This window comes from Argentina silus, assembly GCF_951799395.1.
Source record: "Argentina silus genome assembly, chromosome: 8".
Classification (NCBI taxonomy): Eukaryota; Metazoa; Chordata; class Actinopteri; order Argentiniformes; family Argentinidae; genus Argentina; species Argentina silus.
The window spans coordinates 5,721,934-5,745,361 of record NC_139662.1 but is presented as its reverse complement, the minus strand read 5'-3'; the positions used below and the strand labels follow the sequence as shown (position 1 = coordinate 5,745,361).

The following is a 23,428-nucleotide window of genomic DNA, read 5'->3' as shown; positions in this document are numbered from 1 at the left end:
CAAGTTTACATATGGTGTTGCTTTGTGATTGAGCTCCATGACTAAAGTAGGGTTTACGTGAATGTATGACTTGGTGTACATATGTGTAGTTAGTATTTGTACATACATTTTCATACTGTATCTTCTTCTCCTTTTGCAACTCAAGCCAAGCAGGTTATTCTACTTTGCAGTTCTACCATTAGGCTAAGAGTAAAGAAGTTACACAGTTTCTTTAACACATATGAACATGTTCCTGTTTTGTAGTGAGTGTATTTAATAGACCTAAATCAAGCTGAAGAAATTAGCGTAATGACAAACAAATGTTTTTTGTCAATAGAGGGTCATGTGTCATGTTCCCCCGAAAATCGTCTATACTACACATGATTAATCATGATATATAAACTACCTTTCTTTACCCTGACATGGTCTTACTTTTTACAGGAATGGAAGCAATGGTATGACATTTGAGCAATATGCTAAGTGAGGTGAGAAGAGTTGCCAATGAAAAGATGTGAACTTTAAAAAAAATAAGAGTTTCATGAACTGACCCCATACATTGAAAATGAAGTTTCTATTTAAGTCCGGAGTAGAAAGAACAATCTATTCACTTTGATTAATTGAACTGTAAGGCCATTCATCAATTAAAACACCATTAATTGATTCAGGAGACTTATGAGCACATTCTGTTATTTACCGACACTAGCAGCGTAGCAGTTATGATAGCAATGTACAACTTTTAACATTGATTTTATACTGTACTACAGCATTGCTTCAATGAGGAATTTCAAATATATGGTTTGGAACAATTCGTCATTTCAACAATTCTCAAATCAATAAAAATTGATTTGAGTAACCACTACAATAAAGCACATTTGTGCAAAGTGATGTTTTCTAATGTGTTGTGTTTTGATGTGTTGCCTTAAAATACCTACTGTATACCAGGTCCATTGCTTATATTGATAGCCAATCCCCTGTTTACCTCATTATAAAGCCAAACCTGTCAGTTCCGATGTAAAACCATGTCTTCATTCTGTACAATCACTGTATACATTGTTTGTGATGTTCATATAACATATAATGTATTGAATTAGATACCAGCAGTTGTGAATATGGCATTTAGCCAGTCAACTTAACAAATTGTGTGTCGAACAGACCTGGGTCGAAATAGCATTTGACATTTTCAAATACTTGGGCGGAGTTTTCACTTTTGGGACTATTCCATCGGTTCCATTGCACCAGGCACACTCAATCAAACACAGCAAATTATTTGAAATGATAATACAATTTGAAACCCAGGTCTGGTGTCTGCCATTTTTAGCCTACCATTTTTAATCATTGTATTCCCATAAGGACCATATTTACGTCAATGTTTTGTACTGTTTGTAGCTCATCAGATACCATGCCAGTAGAGTTGATACCTGATATTCTGCCAACATGACCATTTTGCTATTGATGTATATGTATGTCATATCAGACCAGACTGAATGTTGCAAGTAACATAATTGACATTTGAGGGTTTATTGAGTTTTTGAAGAGAGAGGTTACTATAGAGATAGAACAGTTGCATATCTATGGAGGTTACCTTTACTCTTAAGTGGTGGTTTGAGATAAGTTTTCTCTGTACTCAAGCCCAAGCCTTCCCTCACCCCAACCTTAACCAGTTTAAATAAAAAAAATACTGACAAAAAAAATAAATAAAAATAAACAAAAGAAAATGAAAGGAAACTCTGGATTGGGCATTTGATAGCACAAATCAAGCCAAAATGTACAAGTGATGGTATTTAGCTTTATTGATGAAAGGACATCCAGAGAAACACAAGAAGGCACTCAAGTCACAGAAAGCACAAACTGTGAAGTAGCTCAACAAAAATGGAGGTTACAGCTTACAAATGGACAAAGTAAAGATTTGGGAAGTGTAAATAAACTACAGTACCAGTATTTGTGTCTTGTAAGAGTATATTATCGATTGCTAGCATGAGGGAAAAACTCTTGAGGCACTATCATATTCTGTGGCCCAAAATGTAACGCACAACGTTGTTCAGGTGTGTACAGTACAAAGTGGTGAGTGTCACGTATGGTCGGTAAAGGCTTTGATTAAATCATTTGCATATTGGAGTGTAATGGAGAAAAAATAACCTTTTTTGTTATTTCAATCTGAAATGATTGTACTTCTGTCGACTATTATAACTTAAATGTCAGTGACAGGCAGGTAGAGTATATGTACCATTAAACTATTTTTGTTCAAAAAGCTGTATGTGTGACTGATTTGGTGTGTGTGTGTATGTGTATGTGTGTGTGTGTTGAAATTGAGATTGTCCATCTATCCACCTGAATCAAAGTCAAGCTATTGCAACAGGCAACAAACTGGACACACACAGATAACAACCCTGAAAAATTGCACAACAAGATAACATAATAAAAAAGTTGGCATAGAAGGGTCTTGGAAAAAAATATAATGATATCCAGCTCTGTCCCATGATAATCAGATCTGATATCAAGTGTTTGGGTATTAGTCTATGAAATGGGTTCCCTTTTCTTCACTGTTTCTGTGTTGATTTCCTAAGCTATTATCAACAGTACAGAGCATTGATTCTCTTGCAGTGATAACGGTGATGGCTGTGCCTGACAGCAGAGTTAATATCCGTCAAAGGAGGAAATGAGGAACCAGCCTGTCTGTCTGTCTGTCTGTCTGTCTGTCTGTCTGTCTGTCTGTCTGTCTGTCTGTCTGTCTGTCTGTCTGTCTCTGTGGTTTTGGAGCCAGTCCTTGATTCTTAGGCTCATATTAAAGATGGATGGTCAACTAGACCAACTAGTATTTGTCATACTCATGCCAGCTTCACTTATTCTTTAATTGGATGCATTGATACTGTCTTTTGGTTGAGTACTTTCTGTGCAAGCATGGGCATTTCAACAGTTATTTATTAATTAGTTCTGGCATCACTGTGTAGGTAAAGTTGTCCTTGTTGAAGTTACAAGACTGTTGTGTGGTATGGGCTTAAATGAATCAGCTATATACCAATGTAAATGCAGTACTTAAAACATAGTTGTTTTGCATTTATTGTTACATTCATTTACTTATGGGTGTTCTATTGTGGACTCACATATCAGTACTGTTTACATCCAGCAGGTGGAGCTAGAGTATGACAAATGGAATGTACAGTGGGCCAAAACAGTGTCTCTCTTTATAAATAGTACATGGTACAATTTACAATTTACAAGCATAGGGACATAAACACATTGACAAATATGTCCAGTAAAGTAATACTCACCATGGAAGTATTTCATTTCTTGTATACTTAATACTGTGTGCTTATCTACCTTATGACATCTTATGAAATCACTACACAGTTTGCTAGGGCAGTGTTTCTTGATGTATGCTTAATGGTACTTTAAATGGGGAGGCCTGTGGAGGCATAATCATAAAAGTCTATCATAATCTAATTAATGAAAACCAGGCTGTTGTAAACCAGGCTGGGGTCAAATGTTGTTTTTCTGGTCATACAGTTCTTACAGTACATTTTTTGCATTTATCTGCCTGCAATTAGCTAATTTCACCTCCCCTGTGTACATTGAATCACCAACATTAGATTTAATTTTGACAGTTTCCCAAGCGAACACTGAGGGGCACTGTATTATCATGTTTCACAGTTTACAAGCACTGTGTGTGTGTGTGTGTGTGTATGTGTGTGTGTGTGTGTGTGTGTGTGTGTGTGTGTGTGTGTGTGTGTTTGTGTGTGCGTATGTGTGTGTTTGAGAGAGGGGGGGGATGATAGATTCCATTTCTATTCTACCTTTAATCCAACTGTGAAATTCATAAGTGAGAGCCTGCATTTCATTTCTTTTTCAGGGAAGCCTCGCAAGACTGCCGACTGCACCAACTCTGATAGTCTTTTCATCTTTTATAGTCATACCTGAACATATGCTGTGTGAATACAGAGAAACCTACATCAGTTTGGACAACTAGGGTGTTATCATCTTGATACGTTTGACCAAATCCAAAACAGATAGAAAACTATTTATCAGAGGGGTCTATTAGTATTTCTCCCTCCCCATGAAACTGAAGTTCACATATCCACAGCAATAACATACATGAGCAGTTACATTTTCAGCAAAACAGATAATCATTTCTCATTGCTTTCACACAAAATGCAAATGTTAAGCACCTTTTAGCCAAACAGTTAACACAACTCTCTCCATAAAACGCACACACAAATTAAGTGTTGACAAACAAAACAGAATTATGTCTTTTCAGTATACAGTATAGCTATTTCTCCCATTATAGTGAATTTCTGCTCCATGTAAAGCTCAGCAGTTCAACCAACAATCAGTCTGTAATCACAGATGAAATGGGTCAGTAATGTAAACGTGGTCTGGCAGAGAGGAGAGATTAGATTACTGGAAATGTTTTTGTTGGCACTTTTTTTTTTTGTTCTACAGTAATGCAATTTTTGTTGTTTTAACTACCTGCTTGATTCTGAATATTTTTGATGATTTGATTTATATTGACAGTAAGCAATCATATTCTTTGTAAGAGATGCAGTTCTACCATAAACAAAGGAGTAAAATTTAGTTTTTCACCTTTGTTTTGAAATGTAAGTTGGAAGGCATATTGGTGGTTATAATTACTATTTTGTGTGTCATTATGAAATAAATGGTGAATTGAACTTTTCATTAGATACTGGATACTGTTTTAATGCAGTGGTTTGCTTTTATGAGAGTTAAAGTGCATTTTGCAAAAGAAATGTGGTGTTTTGGCAAACGTGTTAACTTTTTAGGGAAACAAAAAAAGTGCTCAAGCAATCGCTCTAAGCGACAACGCTTTGGGATACTGACCCATGATCATTTCAAGTCAAACCCTAGTAGGCTACAGTGTAATAGCTGGAGTCAAATGTGCTGGTTTATTTGAGACATGGGACTTTTGACATGCTTATAACTACAATCCACATAATGCAGAGTAGTGTATGACAAATTGAAAATGTGGAAAAAGGGCTGCAACTGGGATGTTGTACATGGTCCCTTGTTGAAAGATATGGAAATCTTGATTCTGGTTTCTGCAAGTAAATATACCTGAATAAACCTTATGCAGAGTATTCTCATATTGTTGTTTGTATTGTGATATTGTTACATCAGAGATTATTTAAATATCTGAGATTAGTGTGTGGTGCTCTTGTGAATAATTTATGTTAGCAAAAGAACTCGCCTTCTGCGCTCAAGCCTTGCCATAGCAGATGAAAAGGACTTCATCACTCCCTAAGAACAAGTCAAAATAAGCAGACACAGACTTAATTTTCCACTGAAAACATTTTATTACAGACAAAAGAAAACAAAAGAAGCATTGTGACACAAAATGAACCAAATGCTGGCGCAAAGCCAATGCACCAGCAACAAGTGATGTAAAAATAATAATTATTCAAATGATCATTAGGTATAATAATAATAATAATAATAATAATAATAATAATAATAATAATAATAATAATAATAATGCACCCTGATGAAAACAAGCCAAAACGTTACTTCATATCATTCATAAATAGATGTGAAACCAGTCAACCAAATTAAATAGAATGACCATATTGCAAAACATATGTTATTCAACAAAACAAAATGGGTTCTCTCATCACTGGCTTTACAAATAAAAGAAGAACATTTGGCAGGTTTATACACAAATGAAATATCTACCCCGTGACCATTCCTCGAAAACTCAAATTTCTGCTACAGTGAAAAACAAAATGTCTTAAGAATTAAATGCCTTATATTTTTTTTCTTCACAAAAAATGATAAAGATGAGTTCAACACAATTCTAAAACACCTAATAAAACTAGTCAAAAACTTTAAAACCCACTGTTATGTTTTTTTTTTAATCTTTAGTAACATTTCACATTTAGCAACTCTTTTTGTTTAATTCACCTGTACAAGTGGTGTTGGGGTTGGGGAGTGGGGGAAGGGGGGTGGGGGAGAAGGAGGGGTGGTGGTCCGGGGGGGTGGGGGACTAAAGGAGAGGTTTCAACCTTTGACCTCTACAGTCCAGTCACATCCTGAGGCCGAGTGTAGAGAGTGACACTCTCTTAAAGAGCCCCCAATAAACTACTGGGGGAACTGAAGCATTTACAGTCTTTGTATTTCTCTCTCCATTAGAGAGGAGCAAGACCAGTGAACATAGTCCTAACAACACAAGATTTAGTGTGTGTATTCCTTCACTGAATCCGCCTGCGCAGAAAATCACATAACCAAATCAAAGAATGTAAAAAAGCAAGGGACTGCAGCTAAATACACACATCTGGGTATGGGGGGCAGGGGGTTCCATCTTGGTGATATTTACAATCACGCCGTGAAAAAAAAAGGACTAGATTGATGTATACAAATGTTCTTCTATATTTGACTTGGTGTTTTGCTTGGCTTTCTTTTGGGGGTGTCAGTTGTCACTGAAATAGCTGTATCCACCCTTTAGTGAGGTGACTATATTCTAGGGTCCTGTGTGACCATCCTGGTATTGACCCTACACTAAGTATGCTTACAGCATTTAGACTCACCCCAAAGTGGGTAGTCCATGGTAAAACTGAGTAGGATCAAAGGGAAGAAAATGAAGGGAAAACAAATCTAAATAAAACCAGAACACAGAAGACATTTTTTGGTCTTCATATACAATATGTTGATGTAAGCTTAAAGCTCATCCCACCAAAAATGTAAAGTTCATGGGAAAAAAACAAGAGTTAACTGCTGCAGGCTCCTGTCCAGTCTAAGTGCTTGGCAAATAGGTGAAGTATAGCAGTCTTTGGGATTTTAGAAATCCTTCAGAAAAATGAGATGGAGGAAAAGATACATTGACAACGTTTTAAATGTTGGAAAGCTCCCTGGAGTCGGACTTTTGGAGGTCCTTCAGCTTCAAGTGAGGTAGAGAGGCTTGTCACGAGCTCCCATGCCACTGCTAAAGAGACACAAGAGAAGATTGCATTTAATATGGGCAGATGTAGAACCAGAAACCAACAACACATTTTGTGACTTATGGCCACAAATTGGATTCCAAAATCACAGAAATTGTATTTAAGAGTGATCACTTTAACACCTTAAAACCAACTCCTATGTATCAAGTAGCAACTGGCTTCTTATTCAGTCTGAACAGAAACGGCAAGTTTCAGAGGAAAGACAAAACGAACACTTCTCTTGTGCTGCATGAATGCTTGTCTGGATGCATTTATTCAATAAAACAATATGTACTGAGTAACTAAGAGAGAGCCTTAATTAGATGTCACACTTCCTCACGCATAGGAAAGGTGTTATCTTACTTGCTCTTTCCAATTACAATTTAGGAGGGCCTTATGTTTTAGCTATAAAAGCACTGTTAATACAATTGTTTAACTGATTTCAAAATTTGGACTAAACTAACTATGCAACTATTCAACTAACTAACAACTAATCCTAGCTCTTACCCTGACCTTAACCCTGACCTTAACTCTAAACCTAACCATACCCCTAGCAAATTGTTGCCTACATCAACAGAGTTGCAGTTGACAGTTTTATGATAGTTTGAGTATCTGTAGACCATGGTCTTTACACACTACAGGGCCGAAATTTCCAGCACTGTTACAGCAACTATGGTGGATGCATTACCAGAACAGCCCAGCATAGCTCAGCTCGGGTCAGCTCGGTTCAGCTCTGTAGTGTGAATTAGTGTCTATATGAGCCTATGCACATGAACAGATACAACTGTTGTTGTCATACTGTGTCTCTCTGTGCATACTCACTTGCAGTGGTTGGGCCCACAGTCCCGGTTGCAGTACTCGCCGTCCCAGTCGGGGTTCTGTCCGTGTGGGTTAGGCGCTCCTGGAGACTGGGACCCCACACTGTTCTGGTAGTCCGCCTGAATGTGAGAGAACCCCTGGAGCAGCAGAGACAACAGCACCCCATTACAAACTACTACTAATACTAATGCTTCACAGTGGTGCCCAAAGGCAGGAGGACATGTTCATCTAGGCCTGGAGTGAAATGTGCATCCAGTGTGCAGTTCTAGGATCATAGGTTAGGTACCACCATTAAAATATAGCTTTGACTAAGGGTAATAGTGAATGAATTATAATCAACAACAATTCAATCACCCCCATATCATACATAATACATGATCAACATCAATATTCCCTACTGTACAATCAACAGTCCAATTCCCCACAACTCTGTATGGTTAAGGCAGAGGTCAGACTAACCTGTTGGCTGAGAGGAGGGGAGTGGAGAGACGCCTGGAGCCCCATTTGGTGCGACTGGACCTGCTGCATGCGGATTGGCTGGTTGAGCAAAGAGCTCTGGTGCAGGGAGAGCTGGGGGTGAAGAGGTGGGCTGATCTGGAAGGGGGCAGGGGGAGAGGCACTCATGCGGGACGGCAGCATCTGGGATTGGCTGAGGGTCCGGGCCAGGGTGTGGCGTTGCGGCCCGGCGAAGCTCTGCAGGTCCGACAGGGGGAAGGAGCCGGGGCCCAGGTAGGGGGAAGAGGGCTGGGGGGGTACGCTGTACAGGGGCTGCTTGGGGGGCAGCAGGTGAGAGGGCTGGGTGTTCTGGGCACTTTTTGGTTCGACTTGGTCATTATAAGTCTATGGAGAAAGAAACAAAAACAAAACAAAAAATAAAGATACTTAAGAGACAGAACAATAAGATTCATCTAAACTCTCCCTGACAACCAATCTTTCACGTGTCATTCAGCAATCCTTTATTGATTACAACTCTACAGCCACCCCTTAGCTTGGACCAAAACAGTCTCAAACACACACACCTTAGGACCTACACACCCCTAACACTCACCCCCTAACCCCATTTTGTGCATCATCTAACTTGGGGCTTCTTTTGTATACCATGGGCAGCCTCATTCAGAGCAGGTGCAGACCTAGGCCCCCGCCCCCGGCCCTATGATGAGCTGTCAGATTGCTCATCTCCACCTATCAGTGTTGATTAGGGCGGTAATGGATCCCATTTGTATGAATTGCGCAGGCCCGTGGTAATGATCAATAGACACCTTGACAGATGGATTGGAATGGGGAGAGGGGCATACACGCCCCGCTCGAGAGGGAAATGAGACTGTTTGCCAGCAGAACAAATGGAATGACAAAAGGAATCTCTCCGATACTACATTGTGTGTTGTTAATGCGACCCGGCACTAAACAATGCAATTCGAACCATTCCCCCTTCTTCCGTTCTCTCTATGTTGCTTCATAGGAGATAGGAGACACCATCACTCATAGGCAAAAAATTAAAATGCCATACATCTAAATTAGCAGCGTGGTTGTCAGGGGGGGAATGCGACAAAAAGCCAATTATGTGTAGCGTTGAATTGGATACGCAATCCCATGTAAGTGATGAAACACAAGGGAAGATGCATCAATAACAAGAATAAACCAATAGTTATATTCATGTGTCTTGTACAGACTACAGGTCCTGCAAGGACTAACATCGAAATGATCTTTCTCACCAGGTTTCACTTCATGACTGAATTCCATAAACACGGATTGGAATTGTATGACCCTCCCCCTATCCCAACCACAACCCCAACCCCCAACCCAGACTCAAACCTATGGAAATAAGGTATTGTCCCTAATATGGTAAAGTCTTGTTGCATTGCCCCGCCCCGCCTCCAAGGGAAGTCCCTCCCCCACCATTAGCAGGGATTTTCCATCCAATCCATCATCTCTCTAAGCAAGCCTGGCGTGTCATAAGCGTTACCTTGGAAACCAGACTGGCTCTGTATGAGGCGAGGGCTTTCAGGTACTCTTTCTTGGCTGCCTCGGTTTTCCTCTTGTACCCCTGCAACGAAATCAAAAGAGTGAGAAGAAGTTGACACACATGCAGGTAGAGTATCCATGTAATATATTGTACACACACACACACACACACACACACACACACACACACACACACACACACACGCACGCACACACGCACACACGCACACACACACAAGCACACACGCAGACGCACACACGCACACGCACACACAAACCCACACAAACTTTATACAGAACACTTCCATTTCCTCATCATACAGTACCAGTAATACTTCCTCATCTCAATGGGTATTCCTCCTTGTAAATAACACAATCATAATTTCCATTCAAATCCACCTAAAGAAATGAATTGGAACTATTCTCTATCTATGTTTTAGCACTACAGAAGCAATTCCGCATGTTGCAGAATAATGTCATGGGTACAATTCTAAACATTGTGGTGTGGAGAATTCCTTTGTTCTCAAAACACTCCTTTTTGGAAAACACATTTAATATTTTTCATGTGCAACCAATGTAGTCCTACTACAGCAGTCCTAACTTCAGGTGAAAGAAAATTACTCTTAAAACATTACCATAGCTTCACTCAAAATGGTGTGTATGTATGTGTGTGTGTGTGTGGGTGTGTGTGTGTGTGGGTGGGTGTGTGTGCATGCGTGGGTGTGGAGAGGGGGCTGAAAATAACAAGGCCAGTAATCCCAGGAGACCAGAGTTGTGGGGTAGACAGCACTTAAGCCCTGGTGCACTATTGGCTATGTATCATAATGGATTCAAATTCCAGATGGACAGCAAGGCTGCATTTTGATTGACAGCATGTTTATATATTTACAGTACAGCACCTGTGGCTCCATAAAATGGAGATCTAGGTTGGATGCTTATGGACCTATGAAGTTTGTTATCTACCATATATGGACCAATGACAACATCATCGGCCATTTTAAACCTTTTAAACCTTTTATATGTAAAGCAACGCCAATGTAAAGGAATGTGGTGGAAATCAACTCTTTAATAAGGTTTACTTGGAATATTTGGCTATGGATTCTTTTTCACATTCGCAGCACCTCACTGATAGACATCCTAATAGAAATCCTTATACAATATAAAGTACAGTGCAGATTGAATTCAACTACAAGACGAGCGAGACCAACTGTATAGTGAAGGGCAACGTTTCAATTAAAATCCACTTTAAATCTCACTCATTTGCAATTTTCTATTCAGACTGTTGGCTGGAGATGAGGATGGCTACGAAACAAAAACAATAGATTTTCCTCAACAGACAGATGCCCTTGAGGCAAATCCAAGGACAAGGGGGAGAGGGAAGAAAATCGTTAATTCTGTATTCTCGGCTGGATCAAAATGCCATGCAACAGATTTAAATAAATAAGGAAACTTCACACGTTCCAGGCTGTCAAGAGGGCAATGAAGATACATGGTGAAGGAGCTCCCACCACAGATGCTATACTGTAGTAGACCAGTAAAAATACTGCATCTACTCCCATAGCTATCCTACAACACAACATTTATAAATGGAGGAAGGGAGGGAAAGCCCAATATCACTCTTGCATTACTTAGGCGTAAGTACATGATCTCTCTCATATCTTTATAAAACACTTCCTTGTCTAAAAACATTGGATTACACTTTTATTGAATTGTAACTTTGAGGCCTACATAAAATCTTCATAAGCTGTATACACTAATCATTTATAAGGGAACTGCATACAGGTTTCAATAGAAAATGTAGTTGTAAACAACCTTGGGTGTTGCTTCCAGGGTCACATGAGTATGTGTTTCACATTGGCCAGGTTTGGTCTGTCAAATGTCCAACTTCATTAGATTCAGCCAATTGACTGTTCTACAGTTGTTACACACGGAGCCCCCTATTCTTCTCATTCTTTGGCTCGAATTAAATTTGAGAAAGAAAATAATTTTAATGAGAGCCAAGGGAGTGAGGATAAATGGATGGATTATCTTTAGAAAGAGCAGAACTAGCTCATTAAGGTGAGCTCTATCTCAAAGCACTGTTCTGGTAATTACCTCACAGATAATGGCCTGGATTGGCTGGTAGAAAACGTGCTCCACCTACTGGTACTGTAACTCAGCACACTGTGTGTGTGAGTGTATGTGTGTGTCTACATGTATGAACTGTTTTATTGTAGAGTGTACATGTAGAAGACTGTGTGTGTCTGTGTGTGGGGGGGGGGGGGGGGGGGGGGGGGGGGGTGCATACCTGCTTCTGCTCCTCCCCTAGGCTGTCCCACATGGAGGCCACTATCTTGGACACGTCCCCGAAGGTGGCGTTGGGGTTTCCTCCTTTAATGGCCGCCTGGGTGTCCCTGAAGAAGAGGGCATAGGCCGACACAGGCTTCGATGGCTCATTAGGATCCTTCTTCTTCTTCTTCTTCTGGGGTTTGGGCTTGGGCTTCATCATCTCTGAGGAGGGCCGCTTCTCCCCGGTGATCTGGGAGGGAGACAGTGAGAGGGAGGGGTGGGTGGGAATTGTAAATAATCGTTCATAGAAATGTCTGAAAGAATGAAAATGTGAATGAAAATGGCCCATTTTTATTCTACATCTGGAGTCAACTATGAGGCTGAGATATATGATGCTATTGACTATGATGAGTGTGTATGTGTGTGTGTGTGTGTGTGTGTGCATGTGTGTGTTCTGTGTCATTCTGAATTGACAAAGCAGCACTAAAAATAGCTACAGTAAATTTGAACTGACAGCCTGATAATTGTCACCATCAAAACAGAGGAAAAAGAAAAGAAGAGATAGATATAACTAGAGAAAGAACGAGTGAGAGAAATGAAGAAGGAGATAGAGGTCAGATCAATCCTCAGGAAAGCATAAAGGGAAAGCCTGAAACAAGCTCTCTGCAAAACAACACTGCTGTCCTTCCAAATGCAACACCAACAGAACAGGACTGCATAGGTACCCTCTACACAGGAGAACACAACAAGAGCCAACAAGAGAGAGTTCTCAGAAAACCAACACTCACTTCTCCTGGAAGACAAAACAAATCAATTTAAGGACATTCACAAGGGTGAATGGTGGCTGACAGACAGACAGACAGACAGACAGACAGACAGACAGACAGACAGACAGACAGACATAGACAGACACAGACAGACAGATGGACGGACCGTAGAAACACTGTATACAAACACTGTATATTTTATACAGTGTTTGTATTTTAACATACAAACACTGTATATTTTAATATAATTCATCAACACTTTGAAGTCAAATCCAGGTCATCTTAGCCTGGGCGTGATGCTTTATGGAGATTGCTTTCCCCTTCGTCTGGTTCTGATGTGGGGGAGAGCACATCAGCCATTAGAGGAGGGAGGCAAATCAAACATTTAGTGGGAGAAGGGGTGTATCTAATGGAGGATGGAAGGGAGGAGGACCTGCTTGATGTGGCCATTAGTATCAGTGCAACATCAGTTAACCTGATTCCGTGTGACCATAAAGACAAAAAAAAGAAAATAAATGATATTTCCATCTTTAACGCTGGATGGATACATAATGTTAGAATACATAATGATAAACTGGATTATTGTGTGGAATGAAGGATGTATGAATTATACATTATGTATGACAGGACTGGGTGAAAGGGTCGTGGTTTGCAGGGCTGTGTGAAGGGGGCATACTGTAGTAACGGTGGTCTTATTGGTCTATACACTGACAAGTCATCTAAGCACTCGAGTTGATCTTCAAATGGTGTGTGCATGCTTCTGTTAACATCATGACATGGTTTACAAATAAAAACACTTTGACTATAATTCTTCAAAACATCTACGGCTTTGGTCTTAAAAAGCATCAGGGGGATACGGACCATGTGAAAGAATTCTGAATGATCGCTTTACCACCAAGTATCAAACAGCAAGTCAAGGATATGAAAAACATAACGGTTTCAAACAGTCATAATGCATACTTATCATGGGATTAAGGAAAGGGCTTGTCACTCCCTTTACTGCAGTTTTAAAAAGAAATGATTGCCTTTGAAATTGCATTGTTTCAGAAACCATTTGAAGCCAAACAACATATTCCACACAGCATGAAATTAGCTCATCAGAATCTGAGGCTTGCGCACATTTGGTTAAGAAAAGGGGGTCACTCGAATATAGCTTTTAGACGTGACATGCGGAAATGAATGAAAATTCTCATTCAAAGTGAAAATGAACCCCATTGCCTGTTCCCTCTCTCCATTTCACTGCCTTGGTTGGGGTAGTATTTATATTTTTCCGCGAGTGTGTGGTTTCATTAAAAAATAATCATCTTCCACTTTTATGCAATGAGGCAAAAAAATAGCGTTTGAAATGACATCTGTTCCACCCTGCCTTTGAAGTGAGGGGTTGAATAAATTGAAGGGAGAGCTAATGGAATGACAAACTGAAAAGCAAAATAATCTCCAGGAAAAATCATTTATATTTATAAATTGCAAAGCGTGGCACAAAACATGACCCTTCAGGAAAAAAATGGAATTCTCTCATTGCATCGTTTTCCCCTTAAATAGGCCCACAACATACTAGTTCACTACTCTAGATAGAAAATAGACTAAACACACTAAACATACTCTAATAGAATAGTACACTGATGAAGAGGAATGGATAAACATCATTTTAATACAGCTGGGTACATTCAAGTGACAATGCACGTATACAGTAGGCTAGGTAGCTAGCTGAGGGTTCTAAAGCAGGTGGTCTTAACAATGAACTCAACCTGCAATTACAGCTGGCAATTTGTTGATGCAGTCATTTATAGGCCCTACAATATAACTAGGGCCCGACTTTTTCCTGGTGAGGTCACATGGTCAGGAAGATATCCAGGCTTTACTGTACACAACACAAATATGTAAAAAGATGGTAGATAGTTTTTCTGTTCACCAGTCGAGGGCTGGCAAAGCCCATACCATTAGCATTTCTCTTGTCAGAATTGTGGAGAGGAAGAGGGAGATGGGGAGGGTTGCTGTAATTCTGAATTGACAGCACTGCACTGGCAAGACGAGATTAGAATTGACAGCTTGATAACTGCGTCACTATCAAAACAGGATGGGAGAGAGAGAGAGAGAGAGAGAGAGAGAGAGAGAGAGAGAGAGAGAGAGAGAGAGAGAGAGAGAGAGAGGGAGATGAGGGAGTGAGAGTGAGCTGACAAGGAGAGAGGAGAATGAGGGAGAGAGAGAGAGAGAGAGAGAGAGAGGGGGGGGGGGGGGGCAGGGAGGGGTTGTCCAATCAGAGAGGCCCCATGCACAGACAACGCACAGAAAAATTGCAACACAGGAAGGGCTAGGTTAGCTAAAGCATTCTCCGTGCTCTGTATCGATTTCTAATGGGAGTGAATTGAATGAACAACCAACGGAACGGAAGCAATGAACAGATCCTATTGCTCTTTGGATTGAGGAGCTTGATGTCAGTTTCTGAGCTATAAGCTGTAGCCTGTAGAACTGTGGTACAAACTACTGTATGCCCAGCAGTTCATCTCACTACAGAGAAGCCACTTTAAATAAGATCCAAGAAACATCAATTCAAGATTGGGGGGTGGAATAATCTGCAGGCAAACCAAAATTTGAGATTTGTTCTTGCAAGATTGAACCAAAGAAAATAATAGAGTTACCATGAAAAATATGCAATCTTCTGAGACACCACGAGGAATGCAATATTAGATTAGATTAGATTAGATTCAACTTTATTGTCATTGCACAGAGTACAAAAGAGTACTGAGACAACGAAATGTAGTTTGGCATCTAACCAGATGCAAATAGTGGCATTGCAAAAGACATGAATATAATACGTGACTATACATGAGATGAATATCAATATGATATGTACAGTTGAACAGGGGCAATAGGTCTTGAGGTATGTTACATATATGTAAGATGTATAATTAGAGACCAATATAATAAATATGGTATGTGCAAACAAGCAGTAGTACAAAAGCTGAATTGAAGTCCTGAGTGTGCAGCCAGTAGAGGTATGGGGGGAGGGTACACTGATACTGGAAGTCAATGTCCCTCTTGTTGGGGGGTGGAGTCTTAATTTTAGCGCGAATATCTTCCTGTGCCCATGAGTGCACGAGAGCTGACACCTCTTGACTAATCACAACAGTGTTTATGCTCTTGCGCCAAGGAATACAAAATTGCCTTTGTACATGCTCTTCATCACTGACATGTAAAGCTTGTTTTACACCGCTAATTTGTGAAAAAAAAATAAAAAATGGATAAATGGCAAAAAAAAATTCAGCCCACACCCAGAGTGGCAACAGAAAATTGTACTGGTACTACAAATGAAGCCCCTGCAGTTGGGACCAGCTGCAGGTATGGGCATATAGGTATGACCACCAGTTCTGATGCTAGCTGTACTGGTGCTGCTAGCCAAGCTGCCACCAATATGGACAGTGATGACGAAGCAGCCCAAGAGCCACAGACCCCTGCCCCAGGACAAACGAGCAGGACATTTTTGGACTATTAGACAGCTTTATAATATCACATGGACTTACGTGGACCAAATGTGTTGGAATCTGTACAGGTGGTGCAAAAGCCATGACGGGGAGACACAGCGGAGTAGTCACTCGAGTGCAAGCAGTTGCCCCCGATGCCACTTGGGTACACTGCAGCATCCACAGAAAAGCACTTGCTGCCAAGGGAATGCCTGACAGCCTCACTGAAGTATTGAATAACACAGTGAAAATGGTGAACGTCGTTAAAGCAAGGCCCCTGAACTCAGCGTTCATTTAAAACTCCATACCGAAGTGCGGCGGTTATCAAGGGGGAAAGTTTTGGCACGGTTTTTTTAATTGAAAGACGAGCTTAAAAGGTTCTTCATTGACCACCCTTTTCATTTATCGGACAAGTTGCATGACGATGAGTGGCTCACAAGGTTGGCCTATTTGGGGGATATTTTTACTTGCCTGAATAAACTGAATCTCGGACTGCAGGGCCTCTCAGCAAGAATATTCAATATGCGGGACAAAATTGAGGCCATGATTAAAAAGCTGGAACTCTGGTCTGACTGTGTCAACAAGAACGACACTCAAGTGTTCCCATCATTGAACGATTTTGTGTGTGCAAACAAACTCAGACTTGCGGACAGTGTCAAATGTGACATAGGGAAACACCTCGGTGAGCTGGCTGCACAATTACACAGGTACTTCTGCAAAACAGATGACAGAGATAACTGGATTCGTTATCCCGTTTCTTCCAACAACTCATGGCACCTACCTATGTCTGAGCGAGAGAGCCTCACTGAGATATCCACCAACGGGGCAATGAAAATTGAGCTCAATCAGAAGGCGCTGCCAGATTTCTGGATTGCCTTGCGCACAGAGCATCCTCAATTGGCAAATCGCCTTTGATGCCCTTTGCAACAACTTACCTATGTGAGACTGGGTTCTCAGCTTTCACCAGCATGAAGACAAAGTACAGGCACAGACTATGTGTGGAAAACAATCTAAGACTGAAACTGTCTTCAATACAACCCCACATTGCAGCGTTATGTGAGGCCATTCAAGCACATCCCTCACATTAATCTGTGGTGAAGTGAGGCATTATGTGTTCAAGTTCTAGTTTTTTTTGCCAAATGTACAAGTACAACTCTGCTGCCAACTCCTTTTCTAACTGTGCAATGTGTGTGTATACAGTGGGTAAAGTAATAGTACTACAGTAAAGTGGATGTGTCTCTGGATATTGAGGATATTTACAGAATTATCGATACAGGTATACAGGTTGTATTGCATGTGTGTTCATTTTTACTGATTTTACAGTTTTGTAGTCCACTATAGTCTATATAGTCCAGTTCAAATTGGCAGGTACAGTACAGTTTATGGCTATAGTCCAGTTTGTTACTGACCAGTTTTGTTGACCTTGTTATGTGTTATGTTGTGCTTGAGTTTAGGTGCTGATCACCTGTTTGAAATCCAAATAAAATGCAGGAATTATTGTGTCTCATATATTTATAATTTATGTATATTATATATGTGTGTTTACTTTTTGTGTATGCAGCAGAATTACAAACAGAAAACATTGTAGTGAGCTGTCCGTGGTGCTGGGGGCACTCAGTAGGATGTAGAGTGTCTCAGGGGGTACATGACTGTTAAAAGTTTGGGAACCACTGGTCTAACCTAACAAACTGGGGTCTGTTGGTCAGGAAGTCCAGAGTCCAGTTGCAGAGGGAGGTGCTGATGCCAAGGTCACTGAGTTTGGTAGGCAAACTGATGGGGATCCAGTGTGGGGGGGTAGGTGATCTTTAAGGTGAGCCAGGACCAACCTCCTCTCGATATATTTGAATATATTTTCCTTGCATTGTACAGTAGTGCACCTACAGTAGAGCCCCAATTTGCTTCCGCTAAAGAGCACTGTGCACCACTAAAACCATATGCAAAGACCGTTTTGGTAATTTGGTGTCACCCCAAAGAGGGTCTTCCCAGAACAACACAAACTTTACACCAATATAGGTGGGGCAGTAAATGGGAGTGTCAGTGGCGGGAAATGTTTGCAAGCACCTATGATGTTCCACGTTCAATAATTACCAATAGCCGAAAATAGACACTCATTTGATCATAACGGGCACAGCAGTTGTTGCCTGTCTGGGATAATCCCTCATACCACCAGTACATCCTCTATAAATATGTGGATGTAAGCCTAGTGTATATTCTCGCATTAATACAATCTGTAAGATGTTGCATACATCAATCCACTCTCTGTGCTAATTATTAATTAAATCATGGAACCATGCATGTCTTTGATAGGGTATGAAATAAAACAGGAACATTAGCGGAAGCAAATGGGGCCCCTAATGCGGCCTAAACTAGTTTGACTTCCACTAGTTCAATACGGTGTGTGTAAGGAAAAAGAAAAACAAAAGAGTGTCTGTCTCAGCTATGCAAAGTAACCAATAAGGTTTTTTGACAACCAATTTGGCCAACAGCATTGTAGAATAAAGGCTTTGTGGAGTTCCACAATTTATTCATGAACCAAACACACTATTTTCACATATGTTTACTTCAAGAAACAGGTGAAACCAAAACACCCAATTGTGGCTTCTTCTCAGTGTTCCTATTTCTTCATCTGCATTAATCTAAACTGAACATTTGCAGGCAATATACTGTAGCATTTTCCAAAGCTTTAAAACGGCATATTGTAGGCTGTAAGTAGAGTACAGTACAATACTTAGTGCAGCTGTTCTAGACTGTAAGCCTATGTGGGTTTACTGGTATAAATAGCTAAATCAGAGCAGCTAGAGGAGCAGCGGGTAAATGTGTTTTAATTCACACAGGAATAATAAAGTCATACCACTGTGGTGTGTATCAATGTTCACGTGACCACTTGGCTGAAGGATTCCTTTAGTTCTAAAATGTAGTCATTTCTTTACCCGCACCCTTGCTCACTCAAGGGGTGTGTTTAAGGGCTAGTTTTTAGTAGTTTCAATTCACGTCACCCATATACCAAAATGACTGACGTTTATGCTTCAAATATATACTCTGCATCTGGAAACCATTACCACTCATGTCATTCTGTCCATCTGTAAGCAATGAGTCTTACTGTATGTAAAAACCGCACATATCCTTGAGCATATCCAGGCACACATCCAGAGAACTATACACTGATCCAATGGAAATACTCTTCAGCCCAAACAATTCTGAACAGGAACAGTAAATGTACATGGTATATCTGAAAGATGTGAGATAATATTGGTGGGAAGTGCATTGCTCAGCCTCTTTCACTCATTATGGAACTTGTAATGAATGCCGGCGCCCTGCCATAAAAAATAAGTCTTTATGATTATGGAAAGATAATGTCGTGTTTTCCTCAGACGTTTACATAGACTTGGAGTGCTAAACCTGCACCATGGAATTGGCTTTTAGCGATAGGCTGCCCTTCAAAATGTATGATAATAGTTCCTGCAGAAAATAGTCAAACAGAGAAATAGGAATGATTCTGTACAGAGGCAATATTGTTGAGGCCAAGAAGGCATTTCTCAAAGCCTTAGCAGTGGACCTGCTAATCAGTGCAAATTGCAAAGTTGAGCCCTTGTATTTGGTAATGTGGTGAAAACAGTCATAAATGAAAGCTAATTAGATTAACAGTACTCTAACGAGCTGTTGGAGGGGCCCCCGCAGATCGTATCCTAATAAATAGTGGCAAAGCATCTGCCATGCACTTCCAGGCACCACAAGCATTCTAATTGGCCCCAGTGGGTTGCTGTAGCGCAACATAGCACTGTGCAATTTAGAGAGAAATAAAAGCAACTCACTTTTCAGCCCAGGTACATTTGAGAGAATAACACTTTCTGATTATGTGGCCTCACAGGCAAAGACTTGTACGAATGAAGACAGACATTTGGATACCCAAAACAGTACAGATACTGTATCTTCACCACCACAAAACAAATCTTAATGTCCTAAAACATGAATAGATGTGGATATGCATCTTTTCTTTGTTTTTTTTCTGTTTGAAATGGCCCTATGAACAAGGCTGTGCAAACTGAGAACCACTGAAAGGAAAAAAAAACAATTAATCAAACATGAATGGACTTCCATGGCTGGGTTATTTCCATAGCAACAGCCAGAGGGGACAATTCGAACCCTTTAATGTGTGCTGGCGATGTTTCTTTGTAAACATCAGATCAGTAGGAGAGATGGCCTGGCAACAGAGGCATCACAGGGCAACGACCTCAAACTTTCATTATCCAATGGTGAAAGGAAAAGAAAGGTTCTGCCAAACAACATTCTGAGGCGTTTTGAGGTGGTGTTGGCCCATTAACACTTTCAGAGCTCAAGAGAATGATTGTTAATTACCCGCCTTACGGAAATTAGCAGCTTTTAACGTTGACATTTATGTTGATCATTTTCTTCTGTCCATTGTTTACCTACTTTTTTCTACTACTAAATCCCTGTTTAAGCATTGTATTGCGCGTCACGTGCCATGTAAGTCCATATAAGGGGTTTTCAGGGACCCATATGGCTGATAACATCAGGATGCAAATCATCAGGAAGACCCTATCAAATATAAATTTGTTATGCGTCTATGTAGGACAGTGATGTGTAGGAGATTCACAGTGTTTAGTAAATATCCAGTTGATCAATAGTAGTTTTTTATCGATCCATGTTGTAGAAAGCTAGACTTGAAACTGCTGCCATAACCCGTGAATTCAGTCAGAGGTTATATAATTCTTTTTTTTTTTTTTTAAATCTCTTGTCAAGAGCATCAGCGAGCTTAGTCACAACCATAATCTTGTACATGCGCACAGCACACCTTAGGCAATATGCTCTGCTACTGCAACTCATTCCTTGCCTCTCTCTCTCCCTGCCTCCTGCTGAGACAACATTAGATGGTAGGCCACTGGTGCGCAAACATTACGAAAGGCTATAATGATGGCTGCACGGTGGTTGCCATAGGTACTGTTATGCTAATTGTCATCCATGGCAGTCACGGAGGGGGTGGGGTGTTGTCTGAGCAACCTGCTTTGTTTGGCCACTGACGTCCACTCTCTGATGAAAAGGGATGACAAAAGGTGTGTCAGAATTGGCATCACTCGCAGGGCAGCCAAACCATAGAAAAAAACGGATTAGTTCTTAAGAGAGTAAGAGAGAGATATATAGAGTTATAAATAAAGTTAGCACACAAAGAATTACCCTATTTGATTCTAGGATAACATTTCCACAATGCAATTTGCTTAAAATGGGAAAATTAGCCTTGAACGCGTTAGTCAAAGTTTAGGCCCAACAATCTCCATGACTTCAGTTGTGCTCTGAAATAACATTAAATTAATCCATAAAGTCACTGCTACTGTATACCCCTTCTAGTTTGTTTGGAAGGCTAACTGTTGGCAAAAACAGGTACATTCCAAACTGTCCCAAAATGCTCTCGTCCCCAAACCACAGATGGGCGAGAGTAATGGCTCCGTCGCGCGGGGCCGCGGCCTGCTATTGTAGAATCACAGAGCGTTTAATTGAAACAAATGACTCTAATAATGGGACATTATCCCCACAGGCTGGCTGTGTGGTGGGCCTAATTAGCGTCGCGGCGAGGACGACTCACCACGCTGATCCCTCAAAGGAAACGGAAAACCCCTTTTAAGTGGGCAAAGCGGGACGCTCCCGCCGTCCGTGTAAGCGCATTCCCTCGCCAAACTAGCGTGGAAAACAAGCACATAGTTTCTCTCCACGTGCCCTATCCATTCACTCTCTGGGTGCGTCCCAATCTGATTGGTCGCTCCCTTTCTTCCCTCTGCCCTTACAGACTGTGAACAGGAACTTACTGTACAGTATAGGAGGAGAGTGTGACTACTCTTCTTCTTGTCCTATGATAACATCCTAGTTCAGACCTTTACTGTACTGGAACTAATATGTGCTGCAACATATTTTCCCTGAGCAGAACCATTCTCATCACGATGAAAATCTGTTATCCAGATTTAATTGTTTACCCTTGCACATAATTGCGGAAAGTCAGCTAATGCAATGTTCAAATCTCTATGACCATGCTGTTTTAAATATTCATTAGTCTTAACAATCTCCTAAGGTTATTTGAATTAGCAGCATGAATATTCATGGCCTGCAATGAATGCTCATTTGTTTTTAATGTTCAATCCTTTAATACAGCTCTTCATTACTTCACTCTCATACATGCATAATAAGCCTCACAAAGCAAAGCTTTACTTTTAAACACAATCTCTTTAATAACATATTTGTTTTGGTTTTAAAGTGAATCGTGCCCCACCAATTACTTTGTTGTTATTGCTGTGACACGACATATTGCTCACCCCGGTTGTCGAGAATACCACTGACGGACATCTGTCTATTTGTCAAATGAAATGCCCAAACAGAAAACATTCCATCAGTAGCTAAAAAGTGATTTATATAGAAACAGAACCAAAATGTCACATCTATTTCACTGAGAGGCAACAGTGCAGGCAGGTCATATGAGATGTGTCTCAGACATTTTTTTACCAAACAGAGAAATTCATTCATTTTGGCCCCATGTTGCTGCTGTCAAAGCTGCTGCAATCAGTATGTATTCTATGTTGCTGCTTTATAAAATGGTGACAGCCTTTTTTTCCTCTGTCTATGTCCTAAATGCCAAGTGATGCAAAATAAATTTCCTTTACCAGATTAAATGAAGTCAAATGAAGTCAAGCCCACATAACCTTGTAGCAATCAGTGAGTCTGACAAAAACGGATCCTGAAAAACATGCACACACACACACACACACACACACACACACACACACACACACACACACACACACACACACACACACACACACACAACCCCTTTTTTTTTTTTTTTTCAACATATTGATCAAGAAAGTATGGCCTTCAACAGTCTGGAAATTATTTGCTTTCCCATCACAACAGTGAGACCAGCTAGACACTATACTCAGGACATAAACTATTACCTAAATTGACAGTATCTAGACAACAGAGTCCTGAATATGGGCAGCCTATGATCTGCAAAAAATAATTATGTAGCACCACATGTTTAACAAAATTTAACAAATCCCCAGTACGGATAATGTGAGTGAGTACTACATGAACTTGCAGATTTGGTGTGTTTTTTTTGGCAGGAGGCTTTTCCCCAAACCACCCCTCATTATGTTCATAACGAGATGTCAGCTGGCATTCAGTTTCAATATTTAAACGTACTGGCGTCCCCCTCAGCGGCATCCTCGGCCCCCTCTACGACCCTCAT

At 40.6% G+C, this 23,428-nt stretch overlaps 1 protein-coding gene across 1 annotated transcript; it reads right to left on the bottom strand.

The window, feature by feature from the left end:
- Nucleotides 1-5,273: 5,273 nt before the first annotated feature.
- LOC310808871 (TOX high mobility group box family member 2-like) lies at nt 5,274-23,428 on the bottom strand (the record flags this gene model as incomplete). The annotated part of the gene is made up of 8 exons (XM_083675971.1): nt 5,274-6,907; nt 7,725-7,858; nt 8,181-8,561; nt 9,685-9,765; nt 11,971-12,201; nt 12,677-12,679; nt 12,740-12,744; nt 23,383-23,428. The coding sequence occupies 8 exons, from the start codon at nt 23,426-23,428 to the stop codon at nt 6,865-6,867; spliced, it is 924 nt and encodes a 307-aa protein (XP_083532097.1). The 3' UTR covers nt 5,274-6,864.